General features: G+C 37.1%; 1 protein-coding gene across 3 annotated transcripts in view; it reads right to left on the bottom strand.

Moving 5' to 3' along the window:
- Nucleotides 1-17,954, bottom strand: part of SNX13 (sorting nexin 13) — a 131,158-nt gene that overhangs the window by 53,780 nt on the left and 59,424 nt on the right. For all 3 annotated transcript variants that reach the window (XM_028118149.2, XM_028118144.2, XM_028118157.2), the window contains 3 exons: nt 6,344-6,465; nt 6,155-6,256; nt 4,878-4,966 (listed from right to left, as the gene is read on the bottom strand). In XM_028118149.2, the coding sequence (XP_027973950.2) occupies nt 4,878-4,966; nt 6,155-6,256; nt 6,344-6,465 (313 nt within the window). The remainder of the gene's footprint in view (nt 1-4,877; nt 4,967-6,154; nt 6,257-6,343; nt 6,466-17,954) is intronic.

A 17,954-nucleotide genomic window follows, 5' to 3' on the forward strand; every position in this document is an offset into this window, starting at 1 on the left:
CTCAAATCACTAGCATAATGTAAATAACACAATGCTGTTACTTAAGAAAGGTATGATACACATAAAACTTGATAACCAACACAATATTATAAAAAGATTAACTAATACATCTCAGTTAAAATAAATGAGATGAAGCTACCTATACCAACCTGGATATATCTCCACGATGGCATCTAGAGTTGAGTGGAAAACAGCAAAAGGGTATCTCTAGTATGTTAGCATTTATGTCAATTTTTAAAGGGCAAAACATGGCACCATATATATGTATGAATTCCTACATCTATATTAAAAGTATAAAAACAAAGGACAAAAGGAAAAGATACCAATTTTACAATAGTAGTTACCTTCAGAAGGGAGAACAGAGCAACTACAGTAAAACATTAACATTGGTTAAATTTGGGTAGTTGGTACATAAATGTCTACTGTATTATTCTCTATACTTGTCTGTGTTTGAAATTTTTCCTAATAGAAAATAAAATAAGAATATGTTAATATAATTATTCATCTTTCTCTAGAATAGATCCTCCCATTCTTTATAGCTGTTTATGCTCCTACCTACTAAAATCCTGCTCTTCCTCCAAGGACTGACTACAGAATGAAATCTCCAATCAAACAAACTTTGATCATTTCAGCTGAATACTCTTTTACTTACATGTTTAGAATATACTCATGCCCTGAATTTATGGCATTTGTCACTTATCCTTCTCTATGTAATTGTGTCTCTTCCACTTCTCTAGAACACTACCACTATCTAGGAACGTTCTGCACACGAGTGACATTTGTCAAGTGACCTATTGATTTATCGATCTTCAAAAATATTTACTCAAGGTCATATTCTTAAATATGGCAGGTATTTCATAAATATTAAAGGAATGGAAATAAAGAATTTAGTGCTGATTCTATTAATACCATGTTTTCACCCACTACTAATCTTCATTCTTTTATGCATGCTGATACCTAAATCTATGAAATACCATTTCTTAAGAAAACTGGAAGGCTAAATAACTGTAAGTTTAACAGGATGTTTTACTTTTCTAATTAAAAGACCAGTTTATTTATTCCTTTTATCAAGATCTTTATCTGGTCCATTTTCTGGCATACTTAGCTCATAAAAGGTAGGCTTCACTTTATTTTCCTTTAGAGAGATATTTTATATAAACTCTACTTTTGTAAGCTGTTTAAGTCTCTGAAAACTATTACCCAATGATGAATTAACATTTCCAAAAGGCACTCATGAAGGTTTCAGTAACTTTTTGTATTATAATTATTTTCTTGTCTTCACATCTTTTAAGTAATCTCTACACCCAATGTGGGGCTCAACCTCATGACCCCAAGATCAAGAGAAGCATGTTCGAACAACTGAGTCAGCCAGGCACCTCTCATTATTTTTTTATTTTTACTAATTAATTGATTTTTAAGTAATCCCTACGTCCAACGTGGGAGGGTTCTGATAACTTTTAGAAGTATCTTTTGAGACATCTTCCATTCTAAAATTAGGAGGAATTATTTATTCTTTCAAGATGACTTTTAGTCTCCAACATCTTAAAAAATTATATTATTTACATAATTCTTTCCTTCAAATTATCTCTGGCCACATATGCTCAAGTTTTAAAATGTGCTTTGTAAGGAGAAAATTCATAAACAAAACTTTCTTGAACTTTTCTTTGCAAAGTAAGAAAAAAACATGTGAATAAATTTAGTGCTTATTAGTGAATGCAATTAGTCAGTCTGTCTTAGAAAATTACTTTTATCTTCTAATTTGCCTCATGAAAGGGTTTGGTTAGTTAAGATATAATCATATGACTCAACAATTCCTATACAGGTTCTAGTGAGAGCTCTAAATATTCCAAAATAAGTAGACATTTCCATATAATTTCTAGTTTAAGACAAGCACCAGCTGTCAAATATGAAGGCTTAAAAGCTACAAAGTCATTGAGGCCATGAATCTTTAAATAAAACTTAGTAATGGACAGAAAGCAGAGACGATTAAATAGCAATTACTACAGTCAAATACTACGATTTGTACAATCCATATAAAGGATCCATACAAAGGAAAGAAGTAAAAACTCTTTAATATGTTATTTAATCCGAACAAAAACATCTTTTGGGAAAACTTGAATTACCAACAAAAGAAAACGGATAAAGAATTATCAAGTTAAGAGAGAAAAACCTGATTTGCTGAATGCAGGACTCTATAATTATACACAATTAGATTCAAACATAAAGATACGAAATATTGGTGTACAAGATTGGTCTACAATCTACAACAAAACATATTTGCTCTTTATTTAAACCCTACTTGTGGGGGTGCCTGGGTGGCTCAGTCGTTAAGCGTCTGCCTTTGGCTCAGGTCATGATCCCAGGGTCCTGGGATCAAGCCCCACATCGGGCTCCCTGCCCAGCGGGAAGCCTGCTTCTCCCTCTCCCACTCCCCCTTCTTGTGCTCCCTCTCTTGCTGTGTCTCTCTGTCAAATAAATAAATAAAATCTTTTAAAATAAAAATAAATAAATAAGTAACCAACACTACTTGCTTTCAACAATAACCTCATGTAACAAGGCAGGTCACACGTCTCCTCAAGAGTCAGCTACATCTCCAGGAGCTGCAGTAGCATGTGCACCTTCAGCAAGAAGGGCAAATAGGTTTCCTCTCATTAAAACTAATTCTCTGATTGGATATGTGCTATGTGCCAGGCACCATGATAACCATGAAGTAGATAATGATGATACAGATATGGCCTGTGTCCTAATGGGCCTTAGAGTACTACTGTGGGGAAAAAAAAAGGCATCAAGTAAGTAAACACAACAACCAAATTATAATATTGAAATATGGTAAATGCTTTGAAGGAAAAGAACTGTGTACTTGGCTACAGCAATAGGGAATTATGAGGGGACTTGATTGGGTGGTCAGGGGAGATATTTCTGAGGAAGTGGGATATGAGGGGTGAATACAATTTAGCCAAGAGAATAAGGGGAATCATTTTGACCAGAAAAAAAGGAGCATGAGATGGCCCTACGTTGGAAAAGATAGCATCGCTGGAATACTGTGACAGCATGGCACAAAGGCCAGAGAGGTAAACAAAGCCACATCATATATGGCCTTGTAAACTTCTGGAAGAACTCGAGATGGGAAATATTTGCTGGATGGTCACAGCATTTACTAGGATGGAGAGGAGACTAAAAGGCAAGACAGGACATGGAAACAAGAGTAAGATTTCCATTTTGAACATTTAAAGTTTAAAAGGGCTCTGAGTCAATCGAATGGCGATTTCATTGGGCAGCCAGCTGGTCAGAGGCACCTGGAGCTCAGAAGGAAAGTCTGTACTAAAGATATAAATTTGAAAGTCACTAGCACTTGGGTGTTATTTAAAGACACAGGAATAGGTGAGCAAGAAGAGGGCCCAGGCCTAAAGAACTTGTATATTTAAAAGTTAAATACAAGAGGAGTTAAAACATGTAAAAATGACTAAAAAGGAGACCAAAGGAGGAGAAAACTCAGGACAGCAATGACATGGAACCTAAGTAAAGACAAAATTTCAAGAGGGAAAAGTTTGCCAGCCATATGAAAGTTGCTGAGACACTGCCCAGCAGTGGCTGTCTAGTGTACCAGGTAGACAAAGATTCTGCTGCCAAACAAATATTCAACAGGAATGAGTACTGTAACTGATTAGCAGTGTCTTCCTTCAGTGCTAGATGTGAATCTAGTGATAGACATGTCAGGTATTTACTGCCCTTGATAACGACTAGCCCAAATAATTGTTCTTAACAATACATCATCTATCAGACATTTCCCATTAAAACCAAGCATTTACTACTCAATTCACAGCACCACTACCCTACTTGAGAAGTACACTGAACTCGAGTTAGGTAGGTACTAAGAAATTGTGTGATATTGCTTAAATAATAACATAAAAGCATAAAAGCACACCTCAGGAATTGGTATCTATTTTGCTGGATGGTAGACAAAAAGATCCTAAGCTTCCACTTTCATATAAATTAGAAACTCTGATCTTACCCATTCAACCAGCATAAAGGTTGTAGCTAGCTACCTAGCATTTCTCAATCATAACCAGCAATCAAAACAAAAATGTTATTCCTTTACATATGTATATAGAATTTTATTCCTATGTTTATAGAGGGGGAATAAAAAGTCCAAGACTATTGTTCTCATCCCACTTCCTCATTTTCTAATTATAAGAAGCAGAATCTTAGCTGCCTAGTTTTTTTTAAAGTTTCTATCCAGAAGTGTTATTTTAATTAGCCTAATTCTTTTTTTTTTTTAAGATTTTTATTTATTTATTTGACAGCAAGAGAGACAGCGAGAGAGGGAACACAAGCAAGGGGAGTGTGAGAGGGAGAAGCAGGCTTCCCGCTGAGCAGAGAGCCCAATGCGGGGCTCGATCGGGATCACGACCTGAGCCAAAGGCAGACACTTTAATGACTGAGCCACCGAGGTGCCCCAATTAGCCTAATTCTAGTAAGTTTATCTGTAAAGCTATATTAAAATTTAAAACATATTTTTGTTATAACCCAAAAATCCCCGTATCTACCTCTAAGTCAGGCAGTTCTCAAAGTTTGTAAAGGGATCTCTGGGTGATGGAAGGAGACAAGCGCACAATGATATTTTCAGAAAGGACCATGATGGTGTGATGATAGAAATCAACTAATGGAATGTGTGCTTGTGTATTCTTGTGTTTCAAAATTTCTTAGTTTTAACTTATAATACAGTAAATGTTGATAAATACAGCCCATGTAAACTAAAGCTCTTTGAGGTCCTCAATAATTTTTAAGAATTTAACAGGGTCATGAAACCAAATATTTTGAGAATTACCATGCTAAATTTCTTTATAGCCATTTATCTGATATGAGTTTAAGCTTACCCTGACAAAGTATCGCATGATCTTGTTCTGGAAATCTCCAGGAGGTAGCAATAAATATAATAAGACCTCACACAAATCCCTTAGGAATCCTAGAAATGAAAAAGGTAGCTATAATAACATTAGAAAATATCAAATCTCCACTGACTGTAAAGGCTGAAATAAGTAGTTTCCCAATTATAGCAGCTTATTATTTTAATAATTAGTACAAATCGGTATTGGTTAAATTTTTCATTATTCTCCAAACAGTAACGATTCATTAATCAAACTAATTTTTTTTTATTCTGCTCAGTTTTACCTTGTTTTTGAATCACTGAGAAACTTCTATTATCGAAGTGTTTTCCCCCTAAACAGTTGTGGTTGTACCATGTATTCTACACTTCTAGTACACATTATCTTAGCATACTTAAAAGTTATTTGCATATTTTAAAATATACCTGTAATTCTTCTTTCAAGAAAGAACCTCCACTATCTTCGTAGGTAATAACAAAAGAAAAAGAGCATGCTCTTCTATTTTACTACTTCCTCGATTTACATGAAAAGTACTGCACCTCACTATAACTATTTCTTATACTTAGCTGTTATTTCATGCCAGTGCTAATGAAACGGCAATTAAAAATTGAATTGCAACGTAAATATAAAAAGGAAAGAAGAAAAAAGGGGGGAAGAAGAGCACAATTTAAAAACTGAAGAAAACAATTTCCACAACTAGAACTACTTCTCTGTAGTTCATATGCTGACACCTCCTGGGAATAGAATTATATAGCTGATCCTGTTAATCAAAACTGTGCTAAGTAGCAAAGACTCTGAGAGGCTGCAAAACTAGGAAAAGACAACCTCCTCAGCTAAAGCTTATCCAGTCTAACCTCTCTCAAAGAAAAGACAAGTCCATTCGTCTCGATAAACTATATTTGAAATCATTACACTCATTCTCTTAGAAAATATTTTAGGGTAACAGGTATGGAGAAGATAAATTACTAAAGACCATAAAAAGTAAATTTACAATTATAAATTGTTTGTGCCTGCTATATTTTAAAAGAAGTAATCTTTAATCACCACCTTTAAATGTTAAAGATGACCTTTAAAAAAGAGAAAAGAATCTGGAAACTACTTTTAAGAGTTAAAAAATAAGATGAATAGTGACACTGTCTATACTATGCTACCTATCCTGTAAGAATAATTTCACCCAATACCCTTATTTTGTTCCCCGGCTCTGCTAACTTGTCTCTAACCAATCTGAACAGTTACTGTTCTCCAAAGAGTTAAACTGAGAAGAAAACCTTCTTCATCTTTGGGAGAAGTGCACACTAGATCACGGCAAACGTCCTTCTCCATTTCAACTTCAACTTCAAAGAAGGTATCCACAAGATCTTCTGCTGTACCTGCACAAAGAAAAGAACAAGATGTACAGAATGATAAAGAAAGACAGATTTTAAAATCCTAATTTTCAAAGGGAATAAAGATATTACCTTTTGCTTGATCATCTTTCTCTGTTATCTTCTGTTGAGCTTTTCTGAATACTCGCAGGTGTGTGCCAAAATCATCTACAATACGTGTAGTAAAATAAGGCTGCCAGTCTATTTCTTTTGACCTTATAAAAAACACATTAGATAAAAGCATATATAAATGCTTTTTTAATCAAAAAGTATAAATTCATTTTAATGACTAATAAACATGATTATCACAGAGACTGAATTTATTCAGAGATTTTGTTTACTTAATTTCAATTACATCTTAGTCCTCCCTTTCACAAGACCCAAGGTATATCAAATCTAGTTGACAAAGTCTTTGAACAATATTATTTGAAGTATTTTATGTGCCAAAGCTTTAAAATACTATCTAAGTACTTAAAATATAATGAAAAAAAATGTTTTTCCAGTTAAATCTAAAATGAGTCTGACACCAGGTATATCATATATTTCTCACCCAGACAGAAGAATACATTAGGGATTCGGAATGTTTTTGCTTGCTTTTAAAAGAGCATTTGAGACATTTCTTGGTTCCTTCTGAACCCTTTCTGAATTCTCTACATTCTTCTCTTTAGTTGTTCAGCCCAAGTTCTGAACCAAATACCTTTGGTATGAGTCTAAATGGTTTCTGTTTGCAGATACGTGCACTTAAGAACTTGACCATTTAAAATAATTATAGTCACACAGAAATGGCTTAAAGAATGATACAAAATACCACACTACCCATGAAAAAGGTGATAACTAATTTTATTAAGTTACCTATTACTCTATCTTAAAAGTAACAAACCTCAAGAAACACTGCTACTTTAGTACATCAGTGAAACAGTAACAAATAAAACAGGTAGGCCAAAAACAGTTTACACCTCTCCTTGGATTGATATTTTTAAATAAGTATTTTTTTCTGTGCGATTTTCCTTAAATTAGCACTCAAATTAATTTACCTTTTTAGGAACATACCAAATAGATAAAAGAATCTATTCATAAAGATGCTGGGCAACAAAGGAACAAAGAAAAAGTATACTATAATTCACTATGTTATTTACCAAAACATATATAATAAAGAAGCTAGTGAGGAAATTAACTTGATTATTGTTGCATTTTGAGAGAAAACTTAAAGGTGTTGATGGCATTAAGGAATATAACAGATGCCTTGTTTTCAAATAAAAACACAAGTTATTAACACTCATATTTTTTCAAATGCACGCTATAATTTTGTTACATACGTGGGAAGAAAGTAAATTACTAAGTACATGAACACAAAAGAAATTAACCTTAAAAAAGTAAACTGCACTCAGGGATCTGAAAAGGGATTAACATTACTTAAAATACTACAAGAGCCATAGTATATAAGCATATACTAACTTTGGTGACAATACTCAGCTTCAACATAAAACCGAAAATAAAAACTTAAACCTAGCAGTCTCTAGTCTCCTTTTTTTTTATTAAAAAAACAAAAAACAAAAAAAACACAATCTGTATAAGCATCTTTCAAAAGTCTTTACATAAATTATTTGTAAAAAATTGTCCACATCTAAAAATTTTATAACAGAATTCAATTGGAATAGGCCATTACTCATTTTATCCATCAAATGGTCATTCTAACAAATTTAGAAGAAAGCTGAATACATAATCTTTCAAATTACATCTGCTTCGTTTCAGGGAATAATGCTATTTATATAAGTTATTGAAATTCTCAAACAAAATAAAACTTACTAATTTTAGAAGGCATTTTAAACCCATCTCAACTCATTACAGATGATATAATAACATTGACAATAAGTGAAAACAAACAATGCAAATACATAAAATTTATTTTCAATTTAAAATAGGGATTTCCTTGGGGCGCCTGGGTGGCTCAGTCATTAAGTGTCTGCCTTCAGCTCAGGTCATGATCTCAGGGTCCTGGGATGGAGCCCCGCATAGGGCTCCCTGCTCCGCGGGAGGCCTGCTTCTCCCTCTCCCACTCCCCCTGCTTGTGTTCCCTTTCTCGCTGTATCTCTCACTGTCAAATAAATAAATAAAATCTTTAAAAAAAAGTAAAATGAAATAGGGATTTCTACTTTCAATATACAAATATGTTGAGGGTGGAGAAAACCAGGAACAGCATTCTATATTTCTACCTAAGATCATTATTTTCCCTTTGCTCAACTCAAAGGAACTTCTCTAGGTTAAGAAGAAAAGAACAACAGTAGTAAATTGCTTCCCTTTGTAAATTAGGAAAACATCTACTAACAATTTCCAGTAGTATTTGTCTTAACAAAATTTGAAAATATTCTGATGACAGTTAAGTACTTCCTAAAATTAGAATGTACTGATAAATATGTAATAAATGGAACATGAATAGAAAACTCAATTAAAAAGTCATTCAATTTATATAATAGCCACATTTTCTTCGATTGATCCACATGTAGCTTTCTATTAGAACTCTTAGTACCAATTATTCTTAAATTATGACTATAGGCAAGGCTCTTTTTTTTTAAAGATTTACTTGAGAGATAGAGCACACATGCTAGCATGAGAGTGGGGGGAGGGGAAGAGGAAGAGAGAGAATTCCAACCAGCCTCCACATGGAGCACAGAGCTAAAGGCAGGGCTCAATCTCATGACCCTGAGCCGAAATTAAGAGTTGGATGGTCAACCAACTAAACCATCCATGAACGCTTATAGTCAAGGCTCTTTTTCACTTTGTTTAAAGTATTCCCCCACATGATTAACTATTCTAATAAAAACACCCAGATTAGGAGCAAGATGGCGGAGAAGTAGGAGACCTGGATTTCGTCTGGTCTCAGGAATTCAGCTGAATAGGGATCAAACCATTCTGAACACCTACAAACAACAGGAGACCGAAGAAGAGAGTAGCAACAACGCTCTGAACAGAGAAGTGATCACTTACTGGAAGGTAGGACATGCGGAGAAGTGAATCCGAGGCGATATTCGGGAGGATAGACAGCGGGGGAGGGGGCATCTGCCGCTTCCGGCAAGTGATAGAGCCGCGGAGCACAAAATCGGAACTTTTAGAAGTCGGCTCCAGGGAGGGACGTTGCTCCAGTGGCTAAGCGGGGGGTGGAACCCTCGAGGGACAGTGTGGTCTCAGGAGCCTCGAGGTCACAGAAAGACCAGGGGTGCCTTAGTGCGGCAGAGCTCCCAGGTATCGGAGCAGGGAAGCCGGCTGCAGAAACGGAGCAGAGGCACGGGATCTCAGCTCGGGGTTGCCATAAACTGCGATCAACGGCCCAGTCGGGCCATTGCTCCTCCAGCAGGGACCCAACAAGAGGCAGATTGGAGGAGACTCCCCTTCCTCCCCCGGGGAGGAGCGGCGCGGGAGCGCACCGCAGGGATCTGCTGGGTTTGGAGACTCCACACGGGGTCGGGTACAAGATACAAACGCTCGGTCACAGGCCGGGTGAGCACGGAGTGTGGCCGGAGACCAGGGACACGGGAGTGACTACATTTCTCTGGGGGCACACTGAGGAGTGGGGCCCCGAGTTCTCAGGTACTCCGGGCGGAGATTGGGAGGCCACCATTTTCACCCTGGGCCTCCAAAGCTGTACCGAGAGCTTGCAGGGAACAAAAGCTCCTGAGAGCAAACACAAGCAGCTTGCTTAGCCCGAACGCACAAGGGCAGGGCAATTCCGCCTCCGGCAAAGACATTTGGGAACGGCATCAGGCCGCTACCCCAGAAGATCAGCAGGAACAGCCAGAAAGCCAAGACCAAGTTTACCGATCAAGGAGAACGGGAGAACTCCCCAGCACTAGGGGAATACTGCACATAGAATTCATGGCTTTTTTACCATGATTCATTAGTTTTTCAAAGTTAATTTTTTTTACTGTTTTTTTTTTTTAATTTTTCTTTTTCCCCTTTTCAACCTACATCCTATCAATCCCTTTTAAAAAAAACATTTTTTATTTTTCATTTTTAGAGTCATATTTTATCCCTTCATAGTAGTTACCCTTATTTTTGGCATAGATATATGTTGTTCTCTAACATTTTGAGATACAGTTCCTTCTAACAGATCAAAATATACCCTAAATCTCTAGTGTATGGCTTTGTTCTAGTCTCCTGCCTGATCACATTCTCTCCCATTTTTTTTTTAAATCTTCTTCTTTCTTTTTTCAAACAACTTCTTAACAATTTTTTTTAAAATCTTTTATAATTTTCATCTTTACAGACATCTTCCATCCCTTCATTGTATCAACCCTTATTTTGTACATAAGTAAGTCTTTCTTCCTTTAAAATTTTAGGAGGCACTTTCTTCTAACAGACCAAATACGCCCAAAATCTAGTGTGTGGCACTGATCTATGCACTAGCCTGATCATATTTGATCATATTCTGTTTTTTTTTTGTTTTGTACTATTTTTGTTTGTTTTTATCTTTTTCTTTCTCCTTTTTTTTCTTCTCTTCTTTCTTTCTTTCCCTTTCTTGTCGCCTGGTTTCAGGTCTTTTCTGATTTGTATAGAGTATATTTGCTGGGGACGTTGTTACCCTGTTAGCATTCTGTTCTCTCATTCATCTACTCTCCTCTGGACAAAATGACAAGATGAAAAAAATCACCTCAGCAAAAAGAACAAGAGGTAGTACCGTCTGCCAGGGACCTACTCAATATGGACCTTAGTACGATGTCGGACCTAGAGTTCAGAATCATGACTTTAAAGATACTAGCTGGGCTTGAAAAAAACGTGGAAGTTATTAGAGAAACGCTTTCTGGAGAAATAAAAGAACTAAAATCGAACCAAGTCAAAATCAAAAAGGCTATTAATGAGATACAATCAAAAATGGGGGCACTAACTGCTAGGATAAATGAGGCAGAAGAGAGGAGAATCAGCGATACAGAAGACCAAATGATAGAAAATAAAGAGGCTTAAGAAAAGAGAGATAAACAACTACAGGATCACGAGGGCAGAATTCGAAAGATAAGCAATACGATAAGATGAAACAACACTAGAATAATTGGGATCCCAGAAGAAGAAGAAAGAGAGAAAGGGGCAGAGGGTATACTGCAGCAAATTATAGCAAAGAACTTCCCTAACGTGGGGAAGGAAACAGTCATCAAAATCCAGAAGGCACAGAGAACCCCTCTCAAAAATCAATAAAAATAGGTCAACACCCCGACATCTAATAGTAAAACATACGAGTCTCAGAGACAAAGAAAAAATCCTGAAAGCAGCTCAGGAGAAGAGATATGTAACCTACAATGGTAGAAACATTAGATTGACAACAGAACTATCCACAGAGACCTGGCAGGCCAGAAAGGACTGGCATGATATCTTCAGAGTACTAAACGAGAAAAATATGCAGCCAAGAATACTATATCCACCTAGGCTGTCATTGAAAATAGAAGGAGAGATAAAAAGCTTCCAGGACAAACAAAAGCTAAAGGAATTTGCAAACACGAAACCAGCCCTACAAGAAATATTGAAAGGGGTCCTCTAAGCAAAGAGAGAGCCTAAAAGCAGCATAGATCAGAAAGGAACACAGACAATATACAGTAACAGTCACCTAACAGGCAATACAATGGCACTAAAGTCATATCTTTCAATAGTTACCCTGAATGTAAATGGGCTCAATGCCCCAATCAAAAGACACAGGCTATCAGATTGGATCAAAAACCAAGACCCATCAATATGCTGTCTGCAAGAGATTCATTTCAGACCCAAAGACACCCCCACATTGAAAGAGAGGGGGTGGAAAACCATTTACCATGCTAATGGACACCAAAAGAAAGCTGCGGTGGCAATCCTTATATCAGACAAATTAGATTTTAAAACAAAGACTGTAATAACAGATGAAGAAGGAAACTATATCCTACTTAAAGGGTCTATCCAACAAGAAGATCTAACAATTGTAAATATCTATGCCCCTAACATGGGAGAAGCCAATTATATAAGGTAATAATAACAAAAGCAAAGAAACACATTGACAACAATACATTAACAGTGGGGGACTTTAACGCCCCCCTGACTGAAATGAACAGATCATCTAAGCAAAAGATCAACAAGGAAATAAAGACTTTAAATGAAACACCGGACCAAATAGACTTCACAGACATATTCAGAGCATTCCATCCCAAAGCAACGGAATACACATTCTTCTCTAGTGCCCATGGAACATTCTCCAGAACTGATCACATCCTAGGTCACAAATCAGGTCTCAACTGGTACCAAAAGATTGGGATTATTCCCTGCATATTTTCAGACCACAATGCTTTGAAACTAGAACTCAATCACAAGAGGAAAGTCAGAAAGAACTCAAATACATGGAGGCTAAAGAGCATCCTACTAAAGAATGAATGGGTCAACCAGGAAATTAAAGAAGAATTAAAAAAATTCATGGAGAGACGATGGACTCTGAAAAACAAACTGAGGGTTCTAGAGGGGAGGAGGGTGGGGAGATGGGTTAGTCTGGTGACGGGTATTAAAGAAGGCACATTCTGCGTGGAGCACTGGGTGTTATGCACAATGAATCATGGAACACTACATCAAGAACTAATGATGTAATGTATGGTGATTAATATAACAATAAAAAAATTTAAAAAAATTTCATGGAAACCAATGAAAATGAAAACACAACTTTTCAAAATCTTTGGGATACAGCAAAGGCAGTCCTGAGAGGAAAGTATATAGCAATACAAGCCTTTCTCAAAAAAGAAGAAAGGTCTCAAATACACAACCTAACCCTACACCGAAAGGAACTAGAGAAAAAACAGCAAAGAAAGCCTAAGCCCAGCAGGAGAAGAGAAATAATAAAGATCAGAGCAGAAATCAATGAAATACAAACCAAAAGAACAGTAGAACAGATCAATGAAACTAGGAGCTGGTTCCTTGAAAGAATTAACAAGATTGATAAACCCCTGGCCAGACTTATCAAAAAGAAAAGAGAAATGACCCAAATCAACAAAAATAGGAATGAAAGAGGAGAGATCACAACCAACACCAAAGAAATACAAACAGTTATAAGAACATATTATGAGCAACTCTATGCCAGCAAATTAGATAACCTAGAAGAAATGGGTGCATTCCTAGAGATGGATCAACTACCAAAATTGAACCAGGAAGAAATAGAAAACCTGAACAGACCTATAACCCCTAAGGAAATTGAAGCAGTCATAAAAAATCTCCCAACAAACAAAAGCCCAGGGCCAGATGTCTTCCCAAGGGAATTCTACCAAACATTTAAAGAAGAATTAATACCTATTCTCCTGAAACTGTTCCAAAAAATAGAAATGGAAGGAAAACTTCCAAACTCGTTTTATGAGGCCAGCATTACCTTGATCCCCAAACCAGACAAAGACCCCATCAAAAAGGAGAATTACAGACCAATATCCTTGATGAACATGGATGCAAAAATTCTCACCAAAATACTAGCCAATAGGATCCAACACTACATAAAAGGATTATTCACCACGACCAAGTGGGATTTATCCCTTGGCTGCAAGGTTGGTTCAACATCTGCAAATCAATCAACGTGATACAATACATTAACAAAAGAAAGAACGAGAATCATATGATCCTCTCAATAGATGCAGAAAAAGCATTTGACAAAGTACAGCATCCTTTCTTGATCAAAACTCTTTAGAGTATAGGGATAGAGGGTACATACCTCAATATCATAAGTCATCTATGAAAAACCCACAGCGAATATCATTCTCAATGGGGAAAAGCTGAGAGCTTTTCCCCTAAGGTCAGGAACGCGGCGGGGATGTCCACTATCACCACTGCTATTCAACATAGTATTAGAAGTCCAAGCCACAGCAATCAGACAACAAAAAGAAATCAAAGGCATCCAAATCGGCAAAGAGGAAGTCAAACTCTCACTCTTTGCAGATGATACGATACTTTATGTGGAAAACCCAAAAGACTCCCCCCCAAAACTGCTAGAACTCATACAGGAATTCAGTAAAGTAGCAGGATATAAAATCAATGCACAGAAATCAGTGGCATTCCTATACACCAACAACAAGACAGAAGAGAGACAAATCAAGGAGTCGATCCCATTTACAATTGCACCCAAAACCATAAGATACCTAGGAATAAATTTAACCAAAGAGGCAAAGGATCTATACTCAGAAAACTATAAAATACTCATGAAAGAAATTGAAGAAGACACAAAGAAATGGAAAAACGTTCCATGCTCATGGATTGGAAGAACAAACACTGTGAAGATGTCAATGCTACCTAGGAGCAATCTACACATTCAGTGCAATCCCCATCCAAATACCATCCACTTTTTTCAAAGAAATGGAACAAATAATCCTAAAATTTGTATGGAACCAGAAGAGACCCCGAATAGCCAGAGGAATATTGAAAACGAAAAGCAAAGCTGGCGGCATCACAATTCCAGACTTCCAGCTCTATTACAAAGCTGTCATCATCAAGACAGTACGGTACTGGCACAAAAACAGACACATAGATCAATGGAACAGAATAGAGAGCCCAGAAATGGACCCTCAACTCTATGGTCAACTCATCTTTGACAAAGCAGGAAAGAATGTCCAATGACAAAAAGACAGTCTCTTCAACAAATGGTGTTGGGAAAATTGGACAGCCACATGCAGAAGAATGAAAGTGGACCATCTGCTTACACCACACACAAAAATAGACTCCAAATGGTTGAAAGACCTAAACGTGAGACAGGAGTCCATCAAAATCCTAAAGGAGAACACAGACAGCAACCTCTTCGACCTCAGCCGCAGCAACTTCTTCCTAGAAACATCGTCAAAGGCAAGGGAAGCAAGGGCAAAAATGAACTATTGGGACTTCATCAAGATAAAAAGCTTTTGCACAGCAAAAGAAACAGCCCACAAAACCAAAAGACAACCGACAGAATGGGAGAAAATATTTGCAAATGACATATCAGATAAAGGGCTAGTATCCAAAATCTATAAAGAACTTATCAAACTCAACACCCAAAGAACAAATAATCCAATCAAGAAATGGGCAGGAGACATGAACAGACATTTTTCCAAAGAAGACATCCAAATGGCCAACAGACACATGAAAAAGTGCTCAACATCGCTCGGCATCAGGGAAATCCAAATCAAAACCTCACTGAGATACCACCTCACAGCAGTCAGAATGGCTAAAATTAACAAGTCAGGAAATGACAGATGTTGGCGGGGATGTAGAGAAAGGGGAACCCTCCTACACTGTTGGTGGGAATGCAAGCTGGTGCAACCCCTCTGGAAAACAGTATGGAGGTTCCTCAAAGAGTTGAAATTAGAGCTACCATAGGATCCAGCAATTAGGGATCGAAGGGGTATGTGCACCCCAATGTTTATAGCAGCAATGTCCACAATAGCCAAACTGTGGAAAGAGCCAAGATGTCCATCAACAGATGAATGGATAAAGAAGATGTGGTATATATACACAATGGAATATTATGCAGCCATCAAAAGGAATGAGATCTTGCCATTTGCAATGACGTGGATGGAATTGGAGGGTGTTATGCTGAGTGAAATGTCAATCAGAGAAAGACATGTATCATATGACCTCACTGATATGAGGAATTCTTAATCTCAGGAAACAAACTGAGGGTTGCTGGAGTGGTGGGGGGTGGGAGGGATGGGGTGGCTGGGTGATAGTCATTGGGGAGGGTATGTGCTATGGTGAGAGCTGTGAATTGTGCAAACTGTTGAATCACAGATCTGTACTTCTGAAACAAATAATGCAATATATGTTAAAAAAAAAAAAGAAGATGATAGCAGGAGGGGAAGAATGAAGGGGAGTAAGTCGGAGGGGCAGATGAACCATGAGAGAGGATGGACTCTGAAAAACAAACTGAGGGTTTTAGAGGGGAGGAGGGTGGGGGGATGGGTTAGCCTGGTGATGGGTATTAAAGAGGACACATTCTGCATGGAGCACTGGGTGTTATGCACAAAGGATGAATCATGGAACACTACATCAAAAACTAATGATGTAATGTATGGCGATTAACATAACAATATAAAATTAAAAAAAAAACAAAACAAAAAAACTCCCAGATTATTACAATAAATCCTATTACCTACACTTTCATTTTATTACTAAGCTTTCCTTTCCTGAACTTAAAGACAGGAGAGCATTATTTCCTAAATGACCAAGAGAATAAGTAATATATTCAACCCTACCTTGAAAATCTAAAATTCATAGCAGGCCCCTGAAGCTTATGTATCTTGACAGAATGGTTGCGAGAATTATGGAAGTTAACTAGGAATGCAAACAAGTAATGAGGTTTTATTAAAGTACAAAAGCAAAAAGCAAACAAGTGTACCTCTCTGAACATGTATTTGCATGCCTTTATCTCCATCCCTAATGCCAGCATTCTATTCCTGGCCTTTTATTTTAAATGGTCTCCCACATCCATATTTGTCTCCCCTCCATTCGGTTTTCCATAGAGCAGCCAGAGTGATCTTTTTAAAAATTCTCATGTTTTATCACAATAAAAAAGATGGTAAAATGTAAAAAACAAGAAAATAAAAAAATAAATAAAAATACAAATATGATAGTACAAAATACGAGATTCAAAACCGGTTCAATACCTCCCCATCAACCTCCGGGCTAAGCATGAATACTTTCTTAAAGATCTCGCATGCCCAGGAGGACCAGGCTTACTTCCTCATCACCATCAGTTCCACCTTCCTCCTTCCTTTCTGTTCTGCTGACTCACAAGCTTTCTTTCTATTTCTCAAATATGCCCCTTCATATCTCAGAGCCTCTGGACAGGCTAATCCCTCTGCCAAATATGCTCACCCCTGCCCAATCTCCACACATTTCCCTTCTTTCCCCCACACTGACTTGACAGTTCCCACTTACTTTAGAGTTCATCTAAAATATCTATTACACATGGCAGCCTTCAGTACCCCTCGCCGCCCCCCCCCCTGCCATATTCCTTCGGATGAGGTATGGATCTCATAGCACCAAATTTTTCACGTTTTATAGCACTTACAACCTACAGTTAAATAATTCAACTAGTAGAGATAAATACAACTGCTGAGATAAAAATCTCAGGACCAGAGACTTCATCTGTTTTATTCCATGCTCATTTTATTCATAGTGGTATCTCCTGTGGCTAAATAATGTACTGAACATTGGAGACACTCGATACATAGTGATTTACTGATTCCTCTCTCAGGGTCAAAAACACGGTTAATGGGTGCCTGGAGAAAGGCAATATGAGGTGCATAGGACAGTCTCTTTACTCCTTAAAGTTCTGAAACAGAACACAAAGTGAGGAGCTCCTTTTGCCTCTCTAAATCTCTAAGCTATTTAATGCTAATACCAAAAAAAAAAAAAAAAATGCAATGAATATCCCAAATATGTGGGCCGGCAATGAGATTTATATAAATTGCTTCACTGGTTCCATCTTCGCGAAGCAGTGTGCAGCTCAGCATCAGTAATGCAAAAAACACACCCAAATCAATTAAGGATTTCTGTAAAAGAGCACTAGATTGGCATATACGCCCTTAATTCAAGTAAAAGATTCACCATTTCATTTGTTGTGAAATTCAGCAAATCACATCACTTCCCAGGGTTTGTTTTCTCTAAAGACACTGAGAGCTTTAAGAGTCCATGATTATATTACCTGAATACCCATTAGAGCATGTGCAACACACACACACACACACACACACACACA

This window comes from Eumetopias jubatus, unplaced genomic scaffold (genome assembly GCF_037043125.1).
Source record: "Eumetopias jubatus isolate StellerSeaLion01/CBP00866 unplaced genomic scaffold, mEumJub1_p1.0 scaffold_14, whole genome shotgun sequence".
Lineage (NCBI taxonomy): Eukaryota > Metazoa > Chordata > Mammalia > Carnivora > Otariidae > Eumetopias > Eumetopias jubatus.